This window comes from Aythya ferina (genome assembly GCF_964211825.1).
Source record: "Aythya ferina genome assembly, chromosome: 4".
NCBI lineage: Eukaryota > Metazoa > Chordata > Aves > Anseriformes > Anatidae > Aythya > Aythya ferina.
In genome coordinates, this window is record NC_140300.1 from 16,505,840 (window position 1) to 16,531,383 (window position 25,544).

General features: G+C 35.7%; 1 protein-coding gene across 1 annotated transcript; it reads left to right on the forward strand.

The window, feature by feature from the left end:
- The first annotated feature begins 212 nt into the window (after positions 1-212).
- Positions 213-25,253, forward strand: NCAPG (non-SMC condensin I complex subunit G). Its single transcript, XM_084517332.1, has 21 exons — positions 213-408; positions 910-1,119; positions 2,026-2,254; positions 3,253-3,398; positions 4,297-4,381; positions 5,472-5,664; positions 7,795-7,944; positions 9,813-9,953; positions 10,963-11,086; positions 12,682-12,771; positions 12,908-13,087; positions 13,428-13,538; positions 15,640-15,759; positions 16,924-17,160; positions 17,489-17,670; positions 20,367-20,541; positions 20,935-21,096; positions 21,947-22,118; positions 23,567-23,659; positions 24,149-24,224; positions 24,888-25,253. Exons 1-21 carry the CDS (start codon positions 298-300, stop codon positions 25,012-25,014), a joined length of 3,114 nt encoding a protein of 1,037 aa, XP_084373458.1. The 5' UTR covers positions 213-297; the 3' UTR covers positions 25,015-25,253.
- The last annotated feature ends 291 nt before the right edge of the window (positions 25,254-25,544 follow it).

The window sequence follows — 25,544 nt, forward strand, 5'->3', positions numbered from 1 at the left end:
TACCCGGCGCCCCGCCCCTCAGGGCGCGCGTGCTCAGAGGCGAGCACGCGCGCGGAGCCGTGCACGCGCTGCCGGCTTTTCTCGCGAGAGCGGGCGGCGGCGGTCGCGCCGATTTTGAAGCTGGGGGCCGTTGGCGGGGAGCGCGCGCGGCGCCGGCGAGCGCTGAGGGGAGCCTGAGGGGAGCCTGCGGGGAGCCTGCGGGGAGCCTGCGGGGCCCTCCTGCCGCGTCCCCGCTCCGTGGGGAGCCTGGGGTAGGGACCGTGAGGGGAGATCCGGGCAGGGGCCGCAGCCGCAGCCATGGGAGCGGCGAAGAAGCCTTTGGAAGTGAAGGAAGCCTTTCAGCTGGCGCAGAAGCCGCACCAGAACCACGCCAAGCTCGTCGTGGCTTTGAGGAGCGCCTACGACCAGGTAGGGGGGCGGGCGGCGGAGGCTGAGGGGGAAGAAGTGGTGGAGGGGTGCCCTGGGGGGGCTCTCCAGCCTTGTCTCTCCTCAGCGTGCCGCAGAGGAGCCCTGCGGTTAAGGACGAGCCAGGACACGCAAGGCTGCTGTAGGGAGCCCATTTGGGGCGTGAATCTCCGAGCCGAGAGGGGAAGATGGGTCCCGAAGGCGGTCGGGGAGCGGGGAAGCGGGCGGGGTGACAGGGACCCAGGGTGGCCGGCGGGGTCCCGACACTGCAGCAAGTGACCGGCAGCTCCGGGACGGAGCCTTGCGTGGAAACATACCGACACTGCGGCTGTTAAACCAGCCGAAATAATCCGTGTTGTTATACCCGAACCGATGCCGTCAGCGCTTTAAACACTTAAATGAACGGCGCCGACTATAAAACCGTTTTTTAAAGGCTGCTTTTGAAGGGTGAGCCTGGTAGTTACCGCTCGCTGTGGTTTGATTTTTTTTTTTTTTTTTTTTCAGTTGGAAGATAAGGCAGACTTCCATGAAAAATTCATTCACTTCCTTAAGTATGCTATGATAATCTACAAACGGGAACCAGCGGTGGAGCAGCTGATCAATTTTGTGGCTAAATTTGTTACTTCCTTTTATCAACTGGAGGAAGGGGAGAGTAGTGAGGAAAGAGAAGATGATAACTTGCTTCTGAATTATGTGTTTAACTTTCTGCTTGAGGTACAGTAATACTATTATATCTTTAACATGACAGATTGAAACTGCACACGGTGAGGAAAACTTGCTCATGCTTATGGCGTTATCTACAAAGTGGAAACTTCAAAGTGAAAGAATGGAAAGGCTAGTGCTTTATGATTTACAAAACAAAAGCATGTACACACACAATACAAAAAAAAAAAGGGGGGGGGAAAAGAACACCAAACTGCCCACCCCCCCATTACTCCCCCCGGCAAAACAGATCTTAAAAGTTAACCCTCTGGGAAAATATGGATTGTTTTCTTATTTGGCAGTCAGGTGTGTGATTAAAGGCTTTACTGTGGGCGCATGTATAAGCGTGAAATTAATTTATATTGCTTCACTGACAAGTAAAAATATCGCAAGATTTTTCGCATAGGTGTGAGCGGCATAGGTATTATTAATCTCTGCTTATTGCAAGAGTTATATGTAGAAAGAAGACCACTAGTTCCAATAGCATGAAAGCACAAATAGAGTTATTTTTTAAGCTATTGTTTTGACACAGAAAAATTGGTAATGCTAACATCACTAGTTGTTGTTACTGTTTTCTTTTTCTTTTAATGTTTTATGGAGACAGAGGATTAAGTTAGCTTGTGTAGTGGAGTTTACACTGAGTGGTGAGCATGTTTCTTCCTTTGTGAAGGCATTGCTAGTTATGTAAAATACTGTTGTTACATGTGGTGGGCCATAAATGTTTTTCTGTGCTCTGAATTTTTTTAATCTTATTAAAATAGGAAGGGTTTTTTGAAACATAGAAATACATATTTAACGTTATACATAGAATGTTACCTTCTTATATTAATAACCTTGTAATGGAAATGTAAGAAACATGGTTATAAGTATACTTTCTTGTGTTTTCCTCCCTCCCCACTCTGCTCCGTTTCCCCCTAGTCTCACAATGCAAACAGCCATGCAGTTAGGTTTCGAACATGCCAGCTTGTTAATAAGCTTTTGGGAAGTATGCCTGAGAATGCTCAGATTGACGATGATTTATTTGATAAAATTAATGAAGCTATGATGATTAGACTTAAAGATAAGTTTTCGAATGTGAGAATTCAAGCTGTCTTGGCCCTGTCGAGACTTCAAGACCCTAAGGATGAAAACTGTCCTGTTGTTAATAGTAAGTAGTATTGTTTATTTTCTTTTTTTTAAGAAGAACACTTTTTGATTTACATTAATTTACTTTAAAACATTTTTTTTGAAACATTGAGTAAGCCATTCTTAGAGGCATTCTTCATGCAATTGTTAGTAAATAGTGGATCCTTGTGAGTGGAGGTTGTATTTACAAGAGTTGGGGTGTAAATCACACTGGGCTCAGACATTTCTGTGAACTTTGTGGTTTTTGTGGGATAGGAAAGGTAATGGTGTGTGTTGCAAGTTGGGATGAAGACACAATGTGTTCTTGCTCTGTTCAGACCCTCAGAGTCTGCTGTTGACAATTAGTTGATCTGAATTTGTATGAAAACACCTAGAGGATTAGAAATGGTAATAGAATAGCTGATTTTTGTCCAAATGATGGCAGTCAGCTATATCAGAGAGGCAAAGTGGTTATTGGGATTGTTGACTTAAGTATGTTTAGCCCCTGACTCCTGTTGAGAGGAGTAATCTTGCTCGTGAATCGGTTTCTTTAAGAGGTTAGTACCTCTAGAACCCAGATTTCTTTATGCTGTTTTTGTGCCGTTTGTGGATTTCTTTTCTGGACGGTATGATTCTTGATAAGACCTACCTCCAGGGTCAGTGCTATGGTAGGTGGACTGTAGATTTGTAAAGTTAGAGTATGTTAGTTAGCTGGGTTCTTTTTGTTGTTAAAGTACCTTCTTTGAAATTGTTTTATAAATGTTTTGTTTAAGTTTCTTACTTAGGAATGTATAAATTTCATAGTGAATCAAAACAGTCCCAGAGCAAGAAGGAGAGTTCAAGTATTCTGTGACTTAAATTCTTTTGTTGCTTTTAACTTTTTGCCTGAAGAAGGGGTAAGAATATAACCAAAAGTATTGCAAGAGATATATACCTGAAGGAATTTAACAACACCTGCTCCTTTTTCTAAAGTATGTTCTGTTTTTCTGTAATGTGAATTCTTAAGTCTCTTACAAAAACTTATTACTATTTTACTTTCAGTTTACAACACATTGCTTGAAAATGATTCAAATTCAGAAGTGAGACGTGCAGTGCTGTCATGTATTGCTCCATCAGCAAGGACTTTGCCAAAAATTGTAGGCCGCACTATGGATGTAAAGGAAGCTGTCAGAAAGCTGGCATATGAGGTAAATTGCATCAATTATAATTAATTTCAAACAGTGGCTTAGGGAAAGGCTTTAAATCTTTTATCATGTTTCACTGGTTAAATGGTAATACCAGTTAAATAATTCATTTTCACTTACCAGAAAGGGGCGGGCGAGAGAATACGGATTAAATACAAGTTTTCAGGACTTGTGTGATAAAAATTACATTTCTGATAGAACTTGGCTCTTTAGGATCAGAAAGTAAAAAGTACATTATTCATAGTCTGCTATTTTCTACATACATGTTGGGATGTTTGCAAAGCAATTTTTCTTCTGTTGTTACGTAATAGGTAATTGAAGTGAGAAACAGCAGTGCTAGTGTAAAATACTTAATTTTTTGGTATCCCAATCACTCTTTGTTACCTGTGTTTACAAGTAGAGGTAAATGGCAAGAATGTATGCTGTCATATACATACATACTCCCCCGCCCATATATATATATATATACATGACATGTACATTTCTTGGTAAGGCACCTTAGAAATTGTAGGACAAGGTCTAACAAAATTTTCATTTTTTTCACATGCAACCTAATCCGTTCTTGCTTAACTTAGATTGTTTCTCCTTTAGTGGCCTTTAAGAAAAATACATACTGCAGTTATTTCATTGGTGGTATTAAGTGCTCTTGGACCTGTCTTCATATCCAGGTGTCGCACATGAGCTGAGTAGCCAAGCTTCTGAGCTATTTGTTAACTGCATTATATATTTTCTTCCACGAACTAGAATCTGTTTACTAGCTTATTGTCACAATCGCATTGCAGGCTTTTACTGCCTTGCATATTCTGTGGATGGATAAATCTGAGAGTTTAGACCCATGGGTAGCTCATGAATTCAGTTATTAAAATTTGTATAAATGTATTTTAATATCCATTTTTTTAAGGTTTTGGCAGAAAAAGTTCATGTGAAAGCTCTCTCAATAGCACAGAGAGTAAAATTGTTGCAACAAGGACTTAATGACAGATCTGGTAAGAGATCATCCTTTTTAAATATATTAATACAAATGTTTGACAGAATAGTTTCTGATGTAGTGGGGTTCATTTATGTGGAAGCTGTCATGACAGTAATAAGGAGCTCAAAGGGAGCCGTGAGATGTCAGGAAATGTTTAAGCGCAAGAAATTCTACTTTACAGCTTTTTGGTTTCCAGTCCTCTGATAGTGGATAAAACAGAAAAGGATTGCATTTTGCAAAAACTTGAAAGCTGCTGAGCTCTAAAGTACGACTGAATACTATAAAAATTGAAAGAAACAAAAGAACACTCCACAATGTAATTAAACACAGAAGTGGAAAAAATGTAATGAAGCATCTTTGTTTCAAAATACACTTAATTACGTACGTCTTTGACCACTATGTATATTAAAGAACTTAAATGTAACTAATATCTTTTTGAAATTCTTTTAAAATGTTTGCAATGTAATTTCAGAATTTTTCTCCATTTGTCATTTAACTATCTTGAATATTACTTCTTGCTCTTTTGATTGACCTTCATTCATTTCATCATGAAGCAGCTTTATTTGTGTTGATGTCTTCAGTGCTGTATCATTTTTATATAAAGAGCCATTCAGAACATGCCCACAATTGAGTGTACTGTTGTTGCCAAAACATCAAAAGGTCATGTGTGTCTGGCAGAGAATTAGACCTGCCTAGGTAGGAAGTGACTTTTTTTTTTTTGCAACAGTAGTAATTATACACATCAGTTTCACAGTTTACTGAGTGTTACTGTGTTATACAGGTATTTTGTTTGGGAGGCCTGTACTAAGACCTGTTGGAATTTACTCTGAGAATTTTCCTTGTGTAGTAATATGCTGCTTGGGAATTTTGAGAGGTGTGGCCTAGGTGGGTATGCCCCTGGAGAACCAGACAGTACTATGGTCACTGGTAACCAGAGCTCTTAAAGGAGCATCACATGTGCATGTGTTCCGAGTAACCTTTCCTCCTGGCTAACCTGACATCATATCGTGTTCTTGATAGCAATGGTGGAGAGGATCAGCTGAGTGCTCTCTTATGCTGCATTGAGCTACACCTATTTTAAATTGTTTAAATTCTTATATTATTAGATGCTGTTAAGGAAGTAATGAAGAAGAAATTGCTTCAAGCCTGGTTACAGTTTACTGAAGGGGACGTGTTAGAATTGCTTCATCGACTGGATGTGGAAAACTGCCCAGAAGTGGCCATTCTAGTACTGAATGCTGTGTTTTCATTAATTCCACTTAATGACAATGTTCAGAACTGTAAAAATCTTGACAGCAGGTATGCGGATTGGTTTTCTTGATCTTGAAAGATGCATATTGTATATAAAAAAAAATAAAAATATTAAAGGTTATATCTGAATGGGGAGCAGAATAACTATTGCCTGTTATAAGGAGACTGATATTGTAGTGTAAGCTATGATGTATTCCTGGTGTTTGTGTCCTTAAGTGTTTAAACTAGGTTGAGTTCAAGAGGGGAGTAAATTCATCAACAAAGCAATTTCTACTACGAGCGATAGGACTTACTAATTCTTTTTTTTTTTTTTTTTTACTTCCCTGGGCTGTCTGTACAGCTTAAAGGCAATACTCTAGTTTACACCTGCAAAATTGTAATTTATTCTCTTAATCTGTGGTATTGAAGAGCCTCTCTCTCTCTCTCTCTCTCTCTCTCTCTCTCTAGTCTTCCTTGGCTTCCTTCTGTTCTTTTTTTGCTGGCCTAGGGACAGCACAGTCTGTGGCTGCTACCGTTATCCGTGTAGAGGTTGGAAAATCCATCAGAATACAGTTACTGATCTTTTTTCAGCCTTCTTTTGAGAGTATTTCAGTTGTACTACCAGAGCTTAACAGAGCTTTGAGGCTTGGTTTCCTATGTTTACTTTTGGTACAATTTGACTTTGTGAGCTCCTAAGCTGCAATGAAGATGTCTTGATAAATATTAAGAGCCATAAAGATAAAATGAAAGGGGAAAAAATGAATTGAAAACTATAGGGAAATTACTATGGGGAGCACAACGGTATGAGAAGAAATGGCTCGAGTTAATTGAAGAAACCAGAGTGGTATGGTTATTAACAGTGTTAGAAATCTTAGGTGGTAAATGATGTGTCCATGATCAAAAAGTGTTAACAAAAACTTATTCTGTGTTTTGGGGGGAAAAAAGCGTAATACCATCATGTGAAGTGTCTCACATTCTGTTGTAGTAGCTTATGACCAATATTTTGAAATCAGTAGATGCTAGATGCATTGTACCCCAAAGCTACAGATGCAGGTCTGTCTCTTTAAGTAGCACCAATAACGGGGGAAATAACTTCCTTACAGGAAGTTATTATAGTATAGTATATATTATTATTGGAAATGTGCCAATATCTTAAGAAGTTTAAAAGAAAAATATATATAGTTATGGACTTCTCAGTCTGACTTTGAACCTCCACAAAACAATGCTTCCTTTCTAAAGGAAAGTATCTTGAAGAAATAGATCTGTTGGACTAATGACCTTTTGAGAAGCAGTGAAATTATTCAGCTTTTAATGAGGTTACTTGATTTATGCAAAATGTTTGGCAAGTTCTTGCATCATGCTTTTGACTACAGCTTGAAGTTTCATCCACATATTGCCAAGGTGGTTTTGTTTGTGTTGTGTGCTTTTTGTTTGGGGGGGTAGGTGGGGTGAGCAACCTAAAGGGAAAACAACATTTTTACTGATAGACTGCAAATAAGATGGGATTCTAGTGAATGATAAATGCTGAAGTGCCACTGACAGTGATATGCTGCGTGTTTGTGAGGTAGAATCAATGTACAATTTAATTTTCTGCTTCTGAAAACAAATAACACATGCTTAGCTTACAGTGGAAAAGTAGTGCCATTCTTACGAGTGATAAACTGAGGATAAACTTGCAGAGGATGTTGAGAAGCAGTTAATTACTTTTTGTGTTTGACATACTATAATTGCTACTGGAATGTTTTATGAAGATCTTCTGTTAAGAACAGAATAAACAATTCACAAAGATAAGCTGAAAAGTAATGCAGTTGTTGCATTTCTGCAGTTTAATGGGGCTTAGTTTTCCAGAATTGCAGAGACATAGCAATGCTTCATGGAGTTAGTTAGACCTAGGTGTATGCTTTTGGAGATCTGAAGGGCTGAGCGGAGTTTGTCTGCAAACAGAAAACCTTGATTTAAAATACTGAACATGAACGGCATCAATCTAAAACGCTAAAAAGTTCAATGCAGTCAGAGGTTCAAGTTGTTCTATGTCCTTATTTATGGAAGAAGTTATTTTTGTCTGTCTATTAGTATTTCTATAGAGAGCATCTCTGACAGGGTTTTATTTTCTGCTTAGGAAATTGTGAGTTTCTTTGCATTTATTGTCTTTGGTCATATTTTATTTCTCTCTCTGCATTTATTTATTTTATTGTTAAGAAAAGTGATTCCATTGGAAGACTTAACAGCTGAGAATGTGTTATATTGGAGATGTCTTTGTGAACATCTGAAATCAAAAGCTGAAGAAGGTGAAGATTTGCTAGAACAGATATTGCCAGAAACAGCAGTATATGCAGATTATTTATTAAGGTATGTTACATTTTAAATTTTTCTTGCATTCCACAAAAAATAGATATTTTTAAAAAAGAGAATGTTGAGTGCTTCAACTCCTCAGGTTTCCTCCAAAACAAAAATTCTGTTTGAACAGTCATTTCGGGGATTTTTAAAAAGATTTTTCTGAGAGGACTTACTTCTTTTAGACAAAAACTGTAAAAAGTAGAGTATTTCAAAATGGTTTTCTCATTACTTAATAATTATGAGCAAGATGGACTTCTAAATTGATTGCATATAATTCTTTGTCATTAAAGCTAATAGAATGATTGTTCTGTAATAAGCAGCTATTCTTTTGTCCATCAGTTAGTATGTAGGTTGCTGTATGTTTGGCAAAGAGCTTGCAGAAACTGACACGTTTTTCATTGCAGTAACTTGTGAAAATAAACAAAAATCTGGTTACTCTCCCCAGAAGTGTTTTTGAAACCAAAAGTCCATTCTCTTCTGTCTCCCTGCTCAAGCAGCCATGTTTCCCAAGAACTTAAGTTCTAAGGCAGTGAACGAGCCAATTGCAAATTTAACAAAGGAGCAACTGTGGATGTTTTGAGAAGTCAATCGTCTACCTAAGTGAAGAAAGGAAATTTTACTGTCTCAGTGGGATACTCATCTAGAAAAGTTTTCAGTCTTAATAAGCTCTGCTCAAATTTCATGAGTGTGGAGAATGCTGAGAAATTTTAACTGAGGTATTACACTTGTAAAATGTAGAGTGAAGGTTCCAAAAGCAATTATAAATCAGTTCTGCTGAAGAATGTAGTACTTTGATAGATGTTTCCAATTTAATAATGCATATTCTCTTCTCTCTTCAGTGGGGTGGTAATATACTAATAGTACTCCTATGAATCATTGTTACTTTTCCACATTGAACGTGCTAATGTCTTTCATAAACACTTACTGTATAAAGTGTCTGTGCTTCTTTAATATAGAAATGTGGATGTGGTCCAGCACGTAAAAGTTTTCTAGTTCATAATTAAAGTGTTCACAAAACATTTGCTCTCCAAACAAACAAAAAAGCTTGTTCCATCTAATCTTACTCCCTTTAAGGAAGAGACTGAGGAAGATTTATTAGGTTTGCTGGTACTTGGTTGTAGTATCAACTGTTAAACTGTTCATTGAGTAGTGCCAACAGTTGTTTCAATTAAGATTTATAGTTCTGGTGAAGTCTTTGATTTATTTGTACTGTGAAAGCATCAGGAGGAGCAAGAAACTGCAAGTCACTGACACCTAAGAACAAATACAGGATTGTATGCTTCGCTTAAGTATTTCATTATTATCTGTTGCAAATTACACTACTGTTAAATGATCAGCAACTGCTGCCTGTATTGTAATTTCAGCTGGTCTTAAATAGTAGCTATGTGCTAAGCTTTTTTCCTAATTCTGAAGAATTAAAAAAAATCACTAAACTTAGCTGTTGCTGAGAAATATATGCAGAACAAAGCATCTGTAAAAACAAGCATCTTTTTCAAAGCTCATATTTGTTTTTTATGTATTACATTATATCCAGCATCAAATGTGATACACTATATGACAATTGTCATACGCTTCAGGCTGGATTTTCTGAGCTTACACGCTCAAGTTAAGAGATAAAAATTTAAAGAACAGTGACTGTAGGAAAATGAATAAACAAGACAGTGATTACACTTTCTGTGCTGTGTGGCTGTGTGCATCTGACAACAGATTGTTGTTCTTCTGTGTTGGCATACTTGCTCAGATACATAATTTAAAAGATATATATTTTAGTGATTTTTTTTCTTGTAGGCAATGTAACATTTCTGAACATGTATTTGTGGTGTGTTTTTTTCATTCCAACAGTGATTCTGAAGTAATTTATCTGTTCTGCTTCTATTCAGTTACATTCAAAGTATGCCAGTTCTTAGTGAAGAACAAAAAGAAGACTTCACTTGTTTTGAAAACCTGATGACAAAAGAATTTATAGGCCACCAACTGATTCATATTATAGGCTGCATGGATACCACTGAAGAGGGAGGAAGGTAAATTTAAATAGAAAATCTGTGTTGTTAGGCTTATGACACATGCCTGTGGACAGGCATAAAGTCTCTGTTGGGAAAATGACCTCATCAAATAGACAAAATATGGTTCTCTGATACTTGGGAAAAAAAGGCACTGTCTCTTTAATGGAATTGTTCCCCAAAGGGTGCGAAGTACTGCCTGCTTGCTTTTATGGAAAAATGAGGTTTAATGCATATATAACATTGTTTGGGGAGACCAAAATTGGTTGTTTTTGTAACATGTTCTTGAGATTATGAAGTTACAAGTCTGTTCATTTGGTATATCAAAAAAAAGAGGACATAAATGGATCATAGTCTCACAGATGACTTGTAGTAGGTAGCCTATGAGTTTCTTGAGTTTTAAGCCCTGTTTGCTAAAGCCTAGAAAGGTACAGATGTTTTAGATGTCAAGCTGAATTGGACTGTTAGCTGAGATGATGATCTTATAGTTTGAATGGCCTCTGCATGTGAAGTTGTAAAGGAATAAATTTGAAAGTTCATACCATCACATATGTTTTCAGAAAAATAGAAATTGTGATAGTACAAACATGGTAACAATGTTATACCCTCAGTGGAATTCATTCTGTGTAATGCCTGACTGTCAGGATAGTTTAATTTTTATTCTTTTTTTCTTCTAAGTTTCCAGCCAGATAATTTCTGTGGAAGCGCATGCCATACTATTAATGCTTTCGCTGTTTTTTACTGGAATGGTCTTTCTTTCAACAATAGTCAGAACTGATTTAAAAAACAAACAAACAAAAAAACCCCAAAAAACGGCATTTTCTAATTGAGAGGTATCAGGTGAAATTGGGAGAGGATAAATACTACTAATTACAAAAGCACATTCAGCAATTAAATAGTTGTATAGAGAAGCTTCTCTTTTAATATATTCATAACACTAACTCCAAGTAGGTAAAATAATAGCTCTTAAATATCTTCAGTTTTCTTGAATAAGCAAATAGATTTATTTTTATTCTTCTCTTTAATGCAGAAAGCATCTGTTACTTGTTTTACAAAAGATTCTCATTCTGCCTGCCACTTCAACAGCCCTTGTGCCTCTGCTTGTGGAAAGATTACTTAATATCATTAAGGATGATGACAGAAGGATTCAAATTGTAAGTAATTCCAAAGGCTCATTGTTTTCTGGGCTCTGCTTTCTCTGTGCATCAAACAGCATTTATAAATTTTTGTAAATGAAATATCAGGAATTAAAATATTTTTAGTTTGGAAACATATTTATGTTCTTCCCTGCCATACCAGCCTCCGCCTTTTTTTTTTTTTTTTTTTTTTTCTTGGCATTGCTGCATTTTGTGCTCATGAAGATATGAAGAGCTCTGTCTTGAGAGTATTTGGCTGATTTTGTAAACGTAATCCTCAAATTAGGAAAGTATTACACTTCAACAGCCTGTTTCAAAATCCTTTGCCATACTAGATCCAACTGGTTTTGACTAGAACATTCAAAATAAGGATAGTATGTGTTTCCAGACTTCAGATTTTTCTTCCCTCTTTTCAGCTGAGAGCAGTTCTAAAAATCCTTGTAAGAAAAATATTTTATATAGCAGAGTCTCTATATGCAGCATAATTATTTCAACTTGACTCCTGAAACATGGACTCTTGGTTTTGCTCAAATACTTTAAATGACTTTATGAACAGAAACCACTTCTGGAAAGCCTCAGTCTAGTGGGTAAAGCTAGGGTATAGGTTTGTTCCCTGATTATGTTGGGAGAGCCATAGTAATTTTAGAGCTATGATAATAACAGAGAATGTATGCTTTTCTAATGTGCTGGTGAAATGCAGTGATTCAATACATTCTGTTTGTTGGATAAAGCTAAAACTAACTGAGTTAAACAGAAGTTAAACTGAGGCAATCTGATACAAGGCAAATCAAATTAAGACTGTCCTCATCGCACTCCTTAGTTTTCCTTATATTTCATCTAATTTTTTATTAACGTAATGTGCCTCACCTTAAAGAAACCTCTAACCAACTGAAAAACCTTCAGACTAGTTCTGCTTCCAGTTCTATGCATGTATTTGGCTTGGAATTCAATTACTTATATTGCTCCTTATACTATATATATATATATAATATAATATATATATATTATATAATATACTATATTTACTATATTTATACATACTATATATATCCACACTATATTATATAGTATAATATATATATACTGTATTTAAATATATATACTATATTTATATATATATACTTATATATATTAAAATATATGTGGTGGTTTATAGACCTTTAAATGATAGTGTTAGCTGTATTTTGACTGAAATAGTAAGATTTAAAAACATACTAACAGAAAAACAAACCCTTACTCCTGTTACTAGTCTTTCTTTTTGAAATGTGTGCTCAAACCTAGAGGAGGCAGTGCCTGTGAATTGTCTGTATAGAAATTCATAACTTAAAGGATATTAAAGGATATGCAGTCTATCTTCTTGTTTACTTAGCTAATAGTAGAAAACACTCAACATACCAAATACTTGCCTAACAAGGGAAATCACTGGACTTTGATGCTTAGGCTCCTTGTCATTGAATAGCGGTCAAATAAGTCCTATTGCAGTGACTTAACAGCTAAGAAAAACTACACAGAAGTTTCAGAAGCATGGTATCTTAAGTCTGTAAAAATTAAATGCATTGGATCTGACATCTAAGCTGAAGTTACTTGCACTTATATTCTGATTGTAACAACAGGTTGCAGAAATCATCTCAGAGATTCGTGAGCCGATTGTTTCTGTTGAACAGCCTCTTGAAGCTTCTGAAATAAGAAAGCGACAGGTTAAGGTAGGCAAATGAAGAAAAATATTTTTTACTCTACTCTATCAAATAAGTTTTATGTAAATGTGCATTATTGACTAATGTTGGCTGATACAACATAAGTTATAATATTGCAATGTTTTCCTTGTACTTTATATTTCAGTTGGCTGAAATAAAAGTGAAACTTTTTGAAGCAAAAACAGCTTTGGAAGAATGCATTTCTCTTCAGGATTTTAGTACAGCATCTGTATTAAAAGAGAAAATAACTGAGTTGGAACACATAAAAGCAAATCTGATACAAGAAGCAGAGGAACCTGAAATTAAAGAAATGCGTGTGGAAAAGGTTTCTTCTTCCCTTCCTGTATTACCAAATGCTAATTGTGTTTTGATGTCTGTTCATAATGGATTACAGTAAGCTTCTTTTTTGTCCTTGGATGACTGAAGAATTCTAAAAGGATCTTGCTTTTGCTGTATTTACTAATATAACCAACTGAAAACATGAAACTGATTCTTTTCATCATTGCTTACAGATTAATTTTGATTAATTATCTTGCCAATCATGTGTAGTGGACAGGAAATGTTTGTTTGGGTAGCAAATAATCATGATTAATGTCCCTGTTCTCCTCATCACAGCCACCATTTGTAATAATGACCTTTTTCTTTTTTCCTGACTCACCTTGAAGAATGATCCTGAAACACTGTTGAAGTGTTTGTTGATGTGTTGTGAGCTTCTCAAGATGATATCCCTTTCTAAAGGAATTGGTCCAACCATTAACGAACTAATTGAATCTTTGGTATGTAATAGTAAATACTGCTTTATATGATAATAAAAATAGGTATGTCACAGTTGGCACTTAGGTGCTAGCAGGATGGTTCGTGATTGTTTCAGAGTTGTGCTGTACCTTAGTGTGATGCCTTTAAGCCTTACCAAAACCAGGTGTCTTGGAGTTGCAGTCCAGATATGCTGTTCTCAGCTCAGAATCTACATCAGAACTGGATGCAGCAGAGTTACTAAAATAAAATGGGAATATGGTAAATAGCTGACTAATGTTTGACAGTGTTGGACAGTGCTGAGTTCTAGTGTGCTGCTTAAGCACACTGCCTTTGTTTGTACTTCAATTACTTGGATTTTCTATTAGCTGAAGGTAAGACATCTTTAATAAAGAACTCCAAAGTACCTTTGTTTGGAGCTAGTCAAAAGCTCTTCATCGGAAAGAGGCTGGAGCCCTTGTAGACTTTTCTTTCATCCCTGCCTGGTACAAACAAAGTTGTTTTATTGTAGAGCATTTGTGCCTCTGTTTTCTTGGCACCTTTGAAGAGCAAAACGTTTCTGTACTGAATAATGAATGCAGTCGCATGGTAGGCCTTTTACAGTCTGCAAAATGTACTTAGTTTCAGTTGTGAGGAGTGTGGATTTTAGGACAAATGTTCCTAAATAACATAGAATGTTAGCTATCGCTGAGTGTGCTGCTTCAAGAAGATATGAACTCTTTCCTGTGCAGGTAATAGAGAACAAAGTGGGGAAAAAAGCAATGTGCCACTGTATGAACAGGTGGTACACCATCGGAATACTGAAGGAAATTCTTATCCCCTCTGTCTAGAAAGGTTGTATTTGAAATGGAAGTGGTCAAGAGAAGGGTAGCGAGGAAATTTACAAAACAGCTTCTGAATGAAGAGTGACTAAATAGGCTACCTTTTTCTGACCTGGAAAAAAGAGGACTTAGGTTCACATCTGAGAAAGTGAATGATTGGATGATCACTTCACTGCATAAAGCTAGCAACTAGCAAGCTCAGAACAAATGAATTAAATGAGTTGATTCTTCTCCTAATATGTAATCTGTGGAATCCTTTGTCACGGGATGCGTGCATGCTGAACTCTTGCATAAATTTTAAGGAATATTGAGTAAGTTCAATAAAAATAAGTATTACGGAAATTAGGTAGATAGAACAGTCTCACAGCTCTGTCTCAGCTGTGAATTGCTGGGACCTCATCAAGAATTCCTGGGAAGAATCTACTTAGCCTGTTTATGTAATATTTTGTAGGAATTTGGTTTTGATCTTTGTTATTAACAGGGCAATGGGCCAGATGATTTGACTCAGTATGGGCATTCTTAAAATGCAAACTGGAAAGAAAATTACAACACCAATTTAGATTGGCTTAAATATTGTGGAACCACACCTGATTTCTTTCAGATGTATAATAGTATTCTAAGAAATCAGTTCTGATGTGTCCCACAGACCCCTTTTTAATTAGGTCTTTCTTTAATTTTCACATTCATTGTTTATTCCACTTTTCTTTCTCCAAGATCCTGCTTTCATTTTGTTGTTACTAATGGGTTTTCACGTATTACATGCTTTAGTATATTTTATTTGTTGTTTTTTAAACTTACTCTTCAATCAATGCCAAAGTATAGAATGACATCATTGTAGCATGCTTCCTGTATGGAGCCTCTCTTTTCTTTCATGTGGATTCTTACCATTGATTTCTCAAAACTATTCCAAGTAAATGGAAGTCACATCTGTATTTTGCAATTTGGAATCGGGTATTGTTTCTCTGCAAGAATGCTAATGTCTTTTATGAAGAAATGTGTAGGTTTGTCTTTCATTTCACAATGAGTGGTCAACTTGATTTGGTTTGAAAACAAATGTTTATTAAAACAAATGCAAAGCACAATGCTCATGTGAACCATTCTTCTAGTACTGACTTCAAACAGTGTACTCGGAATGTTTCTGTTTATGCCTTGATAAACAGAGTATATAGTAGTCACCAATTTCCAATCCTGTAATGTACTACGTTATTTCTAGTTTCAGGGTAAGGAAAAGTTAAACAGTGTAGCCGATTTTCTATTTTCAATTTATGTATTTCAATTACAAATTAAATATTACTGTTTCCAGATACTTCCTGGCATAGCGGATGTCCATCCAGCTGTGAGAAACATGGCAGTTCTGTGTTTAGGTTGTTGTGGCCTTCAGAGCAAAGAATTTGCCCGAAAACACCTTGCATTGCTGTTACAGGTAAAATTTCTGATGGGAAGTAGACTGATGGCTTATGTGACTTGGATCCAAGAGATCCAAGAGTAGTTTTATTTACTATTACAGGTTATCCTACATGTTACTTGAGTAGCAATGATTCCTGATTTGCTGAAGATCTGGATCTGGAGAGTGTAGTTTCATGTAGATTTTTCTGATGTGTAAAAATATTTAAGCTTGTATTATTACATCTTGGTAGTATGCATTTCCTTTGTAAGGCCACCTGTTTTGAGAATTTCTAGGAACTCTTTATTCATAAGATCTCACTTTCTCTTCCCAGTCTGCATGAGATCAGTCAAATATGTTATTACAAAGTAGAATAGAGAAGCTGTAGGATTCTGTAAGCCTTCCTTTCTTTGGAAAACAAACTGAAAAATGTGACTACTTACATTTGTTACTTACTGTAATCCGGACATATGATTTAATTTCCAAATTACTTATTTTGTATGGGTTAAGGAAGGGCTCTTAATTAGAACATAAAGCAATATTAAAACCAGCAAATGATAGTGTTTTGCTTGTTTTAATACTGTGGTCAAATGCTTATGAATATGGGATGCATTGGCTGGACTCATGAGAATGGGAGATGTTGGAATTATGCCATCTTCGTAGTAAATGTTCTTTCATACAATCAGTTGAGCATCAGATGTCTACTTTTCAAACCCTGGCTTGAAGGTGTGGAGATAGCATGTTCTCATCAGACAAGATGCTTGAGCCATCAGCAGAAGTTAGAGTTCCTGAAAAACTAGCAAAATGTTTTCAATCTGCCTTTAGTTATGTCTCATTAGAAAATAGATTGTTTAGGGAGGATTCTGTTTGTCCAATGTCTGCATAGAAGTTGAACGATAAGGTTACATCTCATACATGCATGGTACACTCATGCCCTCTGTGAGTGAAGTTGGTCAGATTTTATTTTTTATTTTTTGGTAATAGAAATTACATAGATAAGTTGAGAAATTCTCAGAATACTATAAATCTCAGTTTAAGCTTCATTTAATATCATACCTTCATGGAGTCTGAACTTTGTTTAATTTGGGAAATTTTGTATAGTGCTTGGAATAATCTTGCTAAAGCAAAAAAAAGCTAATATCTACTTATGCTTAACATTGGTATGCTGTAACATTATGGATGTATTTTCATTATTAAACCTAGGTTTTACAAGTAGATAATATAAAGATAAAGCTTAGTGCTTTAAAGGCAGTCTTTGATCAGCTGATGCTCTTTGGGATCGAGCCTTTCAAAGCCAGACCAGACGATGAGTCTCAAAGTGAAGACGTACAAAGTGGAAATGAGAATTGTGAGGAAGAAAGTAAAACAACAGAGAAGGAAGAAGAGACTGCTACAATTCAGAGCTTCTTACAACTTCTTTCTAGTTTTTTAGACAGCGAGGTAAGAAATTATTACAGAACATGCCTTGTTTTTGTTCTAAAATAATTTTTGACAGAAAGCTTACCATTCTATTATGTTGCATTTGAACATTACATTACCTGTAATTGAATGGTTTAATGTTAGAATAGTTGCCCTAAAACAATATAAGTTTGCCACTGATACTGACTAATGTTATTTTTAAGCCAACTTCTGAATTCTCTGCAGGTGCAAATACATGAATGTAGAGAACTGATACTTGCAATAGGATGTAGACTGTTACTACAAAATATTAGTGGAAATGCTGACACTGTGGTAGGTATACTGTGTATATGATAATTTTTTTCTTCAGTTTTCAGAACTTAGGACAGAAGCTGCAGAAGGCATAGCCAAACTCATGTTCTCCGGGAGGCTGAATAGTGCCAAACTTCTTTCTCGTCTTGTTTTGTTGTGGTATAATCCCGTGACTGAAGAGGATACTCAGCTTAGGCATTGTCTGGGAGTTTTCTTCCCTTTATTTGCTTATGCAGATAGGTATGGCCTTTGTAAAATATTATGTGAAAATGTATGTTGGTCTTAGCAGCTTTAGCAACCCTTTTCAAATTGCACAAATGCAAATTAAACCTAATGGTCTTGCTCAGATGCCTGTGCATATTACTTTTGAATGTATGTAAACTCAACCTATGACCATTCTGAAAACTTTCCATTAATTCCTTCTTTTTCTGTGACCTATTTTTTTCTTTCCTAGGACTGCTTGAGTGAAACAGTTCTTCTGGATATTCAGTTTAAAGATTAGTTTTAAAATATGTACTTTATTTATGCTGTTGAACACTACAGGTGGGCTTTGAACTGTCACTTAAGAGCAGCTATGAGGCATGGTTCAAAATAGAATAAAGTGTCCAGCAAGTTCTCAAAGAAACAGGCTGTTTTTTTGTTTGTTTTCTTAGCCAAAGAATATGCCAAACAAAATCCACAGAAGATTCAAAATCTTCTGTTTAGTTTGATACTGGACAGAGGAGGCAAAAGGCTTATCTAAGGGGGTAGGAGCTTAAATAATAATTCTCAAGTCCTTTTACTTGCTCAAAGTGATTTTTGACTTAATTTTCAGCTCTTGCCAGTCTGAACTTGGTGGGGTTTTCTCTGCCTCCTCTCTCCCCTCTTTTTTATGGCTAAGATTTAACTTAGCAACGTTACATGGTACCTTATGTATTTTTTCCAAAACAAATTGAAGTTTTTGTGGTGTATAAATTGCCACAGTTAGAGTTAGCATAGTTCAAAGGGGACTTGGTTGTCAGGAAGGAGAGGCGGGTTGAGTATTTTTTGCTGTTATCAGAAGAATGATGGGAAAAGTAACCAGTCTACTTCAATGTGTTTTTCCCTGTTTAAGTGCTATTGAAAATAGGTAACAAAAACCTAATTTTGTATGCTTCCAATACCTTTGATACTGAATAATGAGCATAAGCTTATACCACTGGTGATCTCTTTGACCTGTGAATGTCTTCTGACCCTATGTATCTCTCTCTTTATTATGAGTCCTAATGATTGTCTCACTGAGGCCCACCTGAGTAATTCTGTGTATTTCAAAGTTATTTGTGAACAAGACAATTCTTTGCACCTCACAGATGATCTTTGGGGCAGGGTGCATGCTTTGAGCAAAAAGTAGAAAAATCAATGGAGGAAAAAAAAAATCCTAAATCTTAGTCTGGCTCACTAATTCAGAATCTCTGTTAAACTAGGAAACCTCATTAATTTTCTGTCCAGAACATTACCTGCATTCTGGATCTCACAAATGGTTCATTTTAAGATGAATCATGGAGTGTCTTCAGTTACCAATACTGTATTTTCAGAAGAGAACTATTAATTACCCTGTGGCAGCTGATTCAGAGCAGTCTGCAAAGTTGCCATTCAGAAAAGGAAAACGAAGGCAAATGTGTGAGTTTTGGCTGGGTTTTGTGCCTAATTTTGGTACTGATCTATTGCTGAACTTTTAAATTCTGTTTGTTTTCTGCATGTTGCTCTGACTTTTCCCTCTGATCAGATACAGTCAAGAGGCTTAATTTTTAAAATTAATATTTGAACTTTGTGTGGTAAACAAATGTTGCTGCTGGCTTTTATAAGTGATACTCTGTCATATCAGAAGAATGGCATGGCACGTTAGTAACAGGGATGAGGTCCTGTAACTGGTGAACAATTCTTATTCATGGAATGTTTATTAAAGAGTAATAATTTCCCTGGCAGCCTCAGAGGAAAATGTTCTGCCTTATGCCTATATGTTACTAGACTTTATTTTATTTTTCTAACTTGCAGGAAATAATCTGAATGATACTTCAGTTGTACTTCAGCCAATTTAAAGCATAAAACTGCTGAATGGGAGAGTTTTTGCTTCTGTATTTTCTTGCCCCAGTTATAGTACTCACAAGGTCTTTTGGTCAGCTCATTTGACTTGCATCTAGTGGCAAGCAAGCTGATTTTTTTTTTTTTTTTTTTTTTGGAAATCATTATTGACTTCATTAGCTTTCTTCCCCAGTTAGTTGGGTTCAAATAGGAGGTGAACAATTATTTGAGGTTTAAAAAAAAAAACACAACTTTGCTTCACCAACCAGTACCTTGTAATTTTTGGCAACTTTCCTATTAATTTGTTTTACCCATCTTATGGAACTACACCTTTAGACAACTTGCTGCAAAACCACGTTCATCTACGTGATTTTTAGGCTTGCTTGGCAGGAGTTACGAACTTTTCTGAGAAGAAAACCCAAGTATTTCTTTCAAAATCTTGTTAATCACCACCTTTCTTTGCCCGGTTTCATCGTTTTTCTTACAGTGAGATGTGTGCCCCTAAAGAAAAATACTAGCAGGAAGAATTAGCACAAGAAAAATAAAGATATAGGGAAGTGTATTTCTGTCCCTTGAGAGAGTATCCGTCTATATATATCAGTTAGGCTTTTAGTGGTAAGGATGAACTTGCAAACTGTTTGAGATACAAGTGCTACCTAAAATTTCCTTGAAAAAACAATGAGCTGAAATGTAAAAGGAGTTGGTTCTGTGAAGCGTTTTGTTGTCTTGATCCTGCTGCCTGTCTCTAATAAGGTTGGCTGCTCCCCCCCTGCTTTGACAGCTAAAATATATTGTAATGGGTCTGTAAACTTGAATCATAGAGGAGAAGATTTAGGGATGAATTAATGTTTAATTCTGTCTCCTTGTGCTACTAATGTTTGACTCAATTGAAACAGGTCTAACCAGGAATGCTTTGAAGAAGCTTACCTTCCAACTCTGCGAACGCTGTTAAATGCTCCTGCAGCTTCCCCTTTGGCTGAAGTAGACACCAGTAATGTTTCTGAACTATTAGTGGACCTGACCAGACCAAGTGGACTGAACCCTCGGGTCAAAAAGTCCCTAGACTATCAGGTACAGTGGGTTAAATTGAAAGAAAGCAGTATTTGCGTCTAGAGATTAAGAACTGCTAGCTGCTTGTTGGGCCTTCAGAGATTCCTACTGTCAAAGTCTGGATTAAGCAACTGACAGTACAGGCAATGAAAACTCTTAGCTTCATTCTCCTTCTCTCCATCCCCTCCCCTCTTACAATTAAGTAATGCTAGCAGGAACTTGCACCATCCTTAATTACCTGTACAGGAAAAAAAACATTTTAAAAAATACATTCATGTACGTTGTCAAAATACTATATTTTTAGAAAATATTTACTATGTAAAGTTAGTTATTAGCTGCTTAAACCAGCATGACTTCATTCTTTGGTAAATAATTTTCAGAGAAATTTCAGGTATTGATTTCTTTCCTTTACAGGACTTCACAGTGCATGATAGTTTAGCACTGAAAATTTGCAATGAAATCTTGACGGACCCAACTGCACCAGATGTTCGTATTTATGCAAAAGCTTTAACTATGTTAGAACTCAGTAGTTCTTCCACAGAGAATCTTCTGACTCTGCTTGATGAGATTCTAGAGGTAGGGCATAAATAACATGGTTCTTGCTTTTTATTTAATTTTACTATCAAATGGTTAAATGCTTAAAAATGAAGTGCCTGCTTACTATGACAATGTGATTGGAATTACTTTTTTTAACCAGTCTTTGAAAAATTAATTTTTGATGAGGTTATTTATGTAAGTTATACAGTGGTCTCAGCTCAGATTTTCGTATTTCAGCTACCATAGACAGCGATAACTGTCCAAGTTGATACAGTTCAAAACTGTAAGGTCTTATAGTAACCAGTGTGTAGTTAGTTCTTAGTTTTTAAATGTAAATAAAATTGAATATTGTCTTTCACAGTTTGTATGGCTTATTAATAATTAACAGTTGAAATTTTATGCCTTAACTTGGATTGTAACTGTAAGATCATTAGGCAACATGAAAAGGGTGCTTGGTTTAAGATGAAGTAGGAAGGGATTACAAGTCTGATGTGAAAGCTTTTACATTTATCCATTTTCTGGATAAATATAAAATAAAAGTTGGGAGTGGCACAGAGGAAGACGGTGTTATGCTGAAGTGTTGGAGAGTCCTGATCCCTCTGGGCATAACATCAAGAAGTAGCGATGTTCCAGGACTCACCTGGAAAGGTCCTATAACTTTAGTGCTTTTTCAGGTTTCCTATTAAAAAGATTAAAATAAAAATTCTTCTGGAGTTTCTGTGCCCAGTGTTGATGGAGAAAGTGTTTCACCTTCCAGCTAGAGTAATCAACTTTGTGACACTTTTTGTCATTCTTAGAGTAAATTTAACTAGTCCTATTAGTGTGTAAACTTGATAAAAGGAATGGCTGTAAAATGAAGTAGCATTTAATATTAAGTGTTTCTTCCCAGGAAGTGAAAGATAAATTGTGTCAAAGAGCGATTGAGAAGATCAAGGTGAACCTGACCAAAGGCTCTAATGCGAGCAAAAGCCACTCTGAACAGACAAAGGAAACAGGCCTCACTGAAGGGATGCAGGAAACTGGCGCTACGTTACCTGCAAACACCCTTAGAAATGAAGAAGGTAATTCAGGAGAGGTGTATTTCAGTAGGTACAAGTGAGTGATTGTATGAAAATAAGTCTTAGCTTTTTCTCTCCTAAATGAAGCTACTTTTGAAAAAAAACAAGTGGAAAAGGTAACTAGTAAAAATGTATCCTGTTTAATATGTTTGTTAAGCATTTTCTTTTTTATTGCTTTGCGATCAGTTTTTCTGATTTCTTATTCTCCTTATTGCTCTAGTTTAACCAGTATATTTCGAGTCTTAGCCTACAGTTCTTTCTTTTTGACAAAAGTATTAGCTTTTTTTTTTTTTTAAAGCTGTTTGACATACTCATCTGCCTGCTAAGTCTTATTGACTAACTCAGCTTTAGAATGTGAGTCACCAAGGCTCCAATAGACTATGGAATTACCATGCCTGTACTTTTTGCAGACTGTATTATAGCAATGTACAGTTGATACGCACTGAAACTGTTGACACTGGTCTTTCCTTATTACTAGTTCATACGTTGGAGCCAGATTTCTTTTTATTGCTATTTGTGAAAGTAGCTGGAAGACTTTCTGCTGTCTGAAAAGCTTATGTGGCTACACATGCTTTAGCAGAGTATGTTTTGCTGGAAGCCTAAAAAAAAGGAATCAGATGAAACTTGTTTAGGTTTACCTGAAGCAATAAATCAAAGATAATGACATGTAACTGTTTTAAGCAGAATATCCCCCTTAAAACAAGCTTATTTTCTAGTGGATTATTTCAAGGCGTTGATCTGTTGCTTCTGAAAGTGTCAAATTATTTTTTTTATGTTCTATGTTTCTGTATTGAAATATTTATTGGATGGGAAGCTAGAAAAGCTAGCTGGTCTTGAGAAAGCAACTTTCTATTTGAACCATTTTCTGCTAACAGCCAATAGTATTTTGGTATGATTTTCTCATGAAAGAAGAATTTTGAGCGCTTTAGGCAAGCAGTAGGAGAAAAGCATTGTTTCCTTTCTCTTTCAATGCCACCTAAATAAATTTGCTTTATTTTTAATAATCCAATATTTACCTCTTCAAATATGGAAATGATAGCTGTGAGCAAAACCCTTTACTTTTTGTACTTCAATTGCTGCAAAGTAGATCTAGATTTGGCATTAGGAAAAAACAAACAACAACAACAAAAAAACCAAACTTCCTAGCAGTAACATACATTGCTGAAGAAAAAGACTTCCTAAAATTGTCAGAAATACTAAGGGAGGTCTAAATAGTTGTCAGGAGTAGTTTATACGTGACTGACCTATGATGGGACAGTGTTATGACTGAGTGACATTTTAAGCTGCTTTCTAGTCTTATTAATTCATTTCTAGTTTAAGGAAAAGTGGAGTTAAAATTGTATGGCTTTTTATATAATAGCCAATGTTCAAAGTGTACTGATAGTACTTTAAAGTACATATGATAAGTTGAGAGATGATTGACTTCTGCATATGTTATTCTGTTTTAACAGAGAATACCAAAGATGCTCTTCATACTCCAGTTAATGAAGCTAAAAGTAAAGCTACTACAAAATTGAAATCCACAAGAAACAAAACTGGCAGAGGTATGCACTGGATGTTTCTGGCTATAACGTTATCTGTTTTAAATAAAATAATTTTTTATGAACCTCTCTCTGTGTTTAAACAATTCAGTCTTTGTAATCTGTTTTTTAAAAAGTTATTAAAAGATTAAAATCATCTGTTTTGTGGAGGCTTTTGTTCTGTTAGTCTTTCCCAACAAGAGTTAAAAGTAAAAAGTTAAAAACAAACAAAAAAAAAAAAAACAAAAAAACAAACAAACAAAAAACCTCCCCGTGACTACAGAATATCAAGATAATTTGGTCACAGCCACTTACAACAATGTGCAAATGTTTATGTGAGAAGTATTATCTCAAGGGCTTTTTATTGTTTGTATTGTCTAAACAAAATATTCTATCTAATGTGGTGACTGCATGTTATATGTTTCAATGGAACATCAGACACTGAGGAAAAGATACAAAACTGGTTTAACAAAAGAAATAATGTGATGCAAAAAGACTTTTGTTTATATTTAGGACAACGAAAAGCAGCAGTAACAAGGTCTGTGAGCAGAAGAAAAACTAACGCAAGTGCAAAATCTGGTAGTGAAAGGTAAATTGTTTACTTTCCACCTTCAAAAGCATGATTCTAGCAGTTCCAGCAAAGCAATTTAATTCCTCACTAGAAAGGAATACTTTTCTTTCTCAAAACCTAACGTAAAAGTAAATATTTAAGAAAAAGCATTTCTTTAAACTGATATGTTTGAAATGTAATAGTAGGTTTGAAGACTTTAAATGTTGTTATTAATTTTCAGGTATGTTTACTACATACAGTTAACATACATTCTGTCTGTCAAAAGATAAGTTTTTGGTTGCATTGCTATTCTTTCAATTGCTTTTTGTTTTAATAACTGCTCTGTGAAGGATTCTGACTTCTTTGTGTTGTTCTTTTTCCCCCCCCCACATTTCTGGCTGCTATTTTTGTTCCTGTCTTTCTACATTTAAAAAACTTTTAGAAATGAGTGATAAATGAATATACGCATGGCATTCCTTCTCTTGAGATCTTGCAGGATTAAAATATAATCTCTGTAATTTTATATGCTTCAGTTGTGATGTCTTTTTCAAGCAAGTAACCCACTAAGTACAAAATCAGTAAGAAGTACTTTTGTTCTTTAAGACCAAGATTTTGTTATACACAGACTTCAAGATTTTCTGTTAACAAACTCTTAGTTTGCCTAATCTTTCTGGTCATAATTTAAAATATTTTCTATTTCAGTGATGATGAAATTCCAGAATCAGTCCCAGTGCCCAGTTCAAGGCCTTCAAGACGAGCAAAAACATTAGCACTTGAAAAAACAAGAATGAATCTTTCAAGCCTTTTGCGTAGGGAAGCAGATGAATGAAGACAAAATGAGAGAAAATGTCCTTCGCTAATGCTAGTAGTTACTTGAAAAAGTAAGATCTGTTTTGTTTTTAGTCTCATCTAACTCCTTCAGTATTGAATCTTTTATAATTCCAGATTTTTATAGGAACTTTTTTTTAAAAGGAACTTTTTTTTTTTAAAGTGCTTTTGGTTATTTTCCCCATGTGAAGTACATAATTCTTGTAATAAAATAACCATTAAAATATTGCCTGAACAAAATGTGATTTTATTTATTTTACTTTAAAAAGAAGGCGTCTTTTTATCTGCAAATGAAAATTGCTATTTGTGGTAAGTACTTAACAGTTGCCAACTTACACTTTTTCAAAGTTGTTTTTATATTTAACATTATTCAGACAGAATGTTTGAGCTGGAGTGGTTGTGTGTGATGGCAGCACTTTTGAATGTACCTGCTTTTAATGCACCTTCTTTCTTTAGTTCCTGGCCTGAGTACCTGCTGACTGTCTAGAAAAAATAGATTTCATCTTAATTGTGAATTCTGCTTCCTGGAGA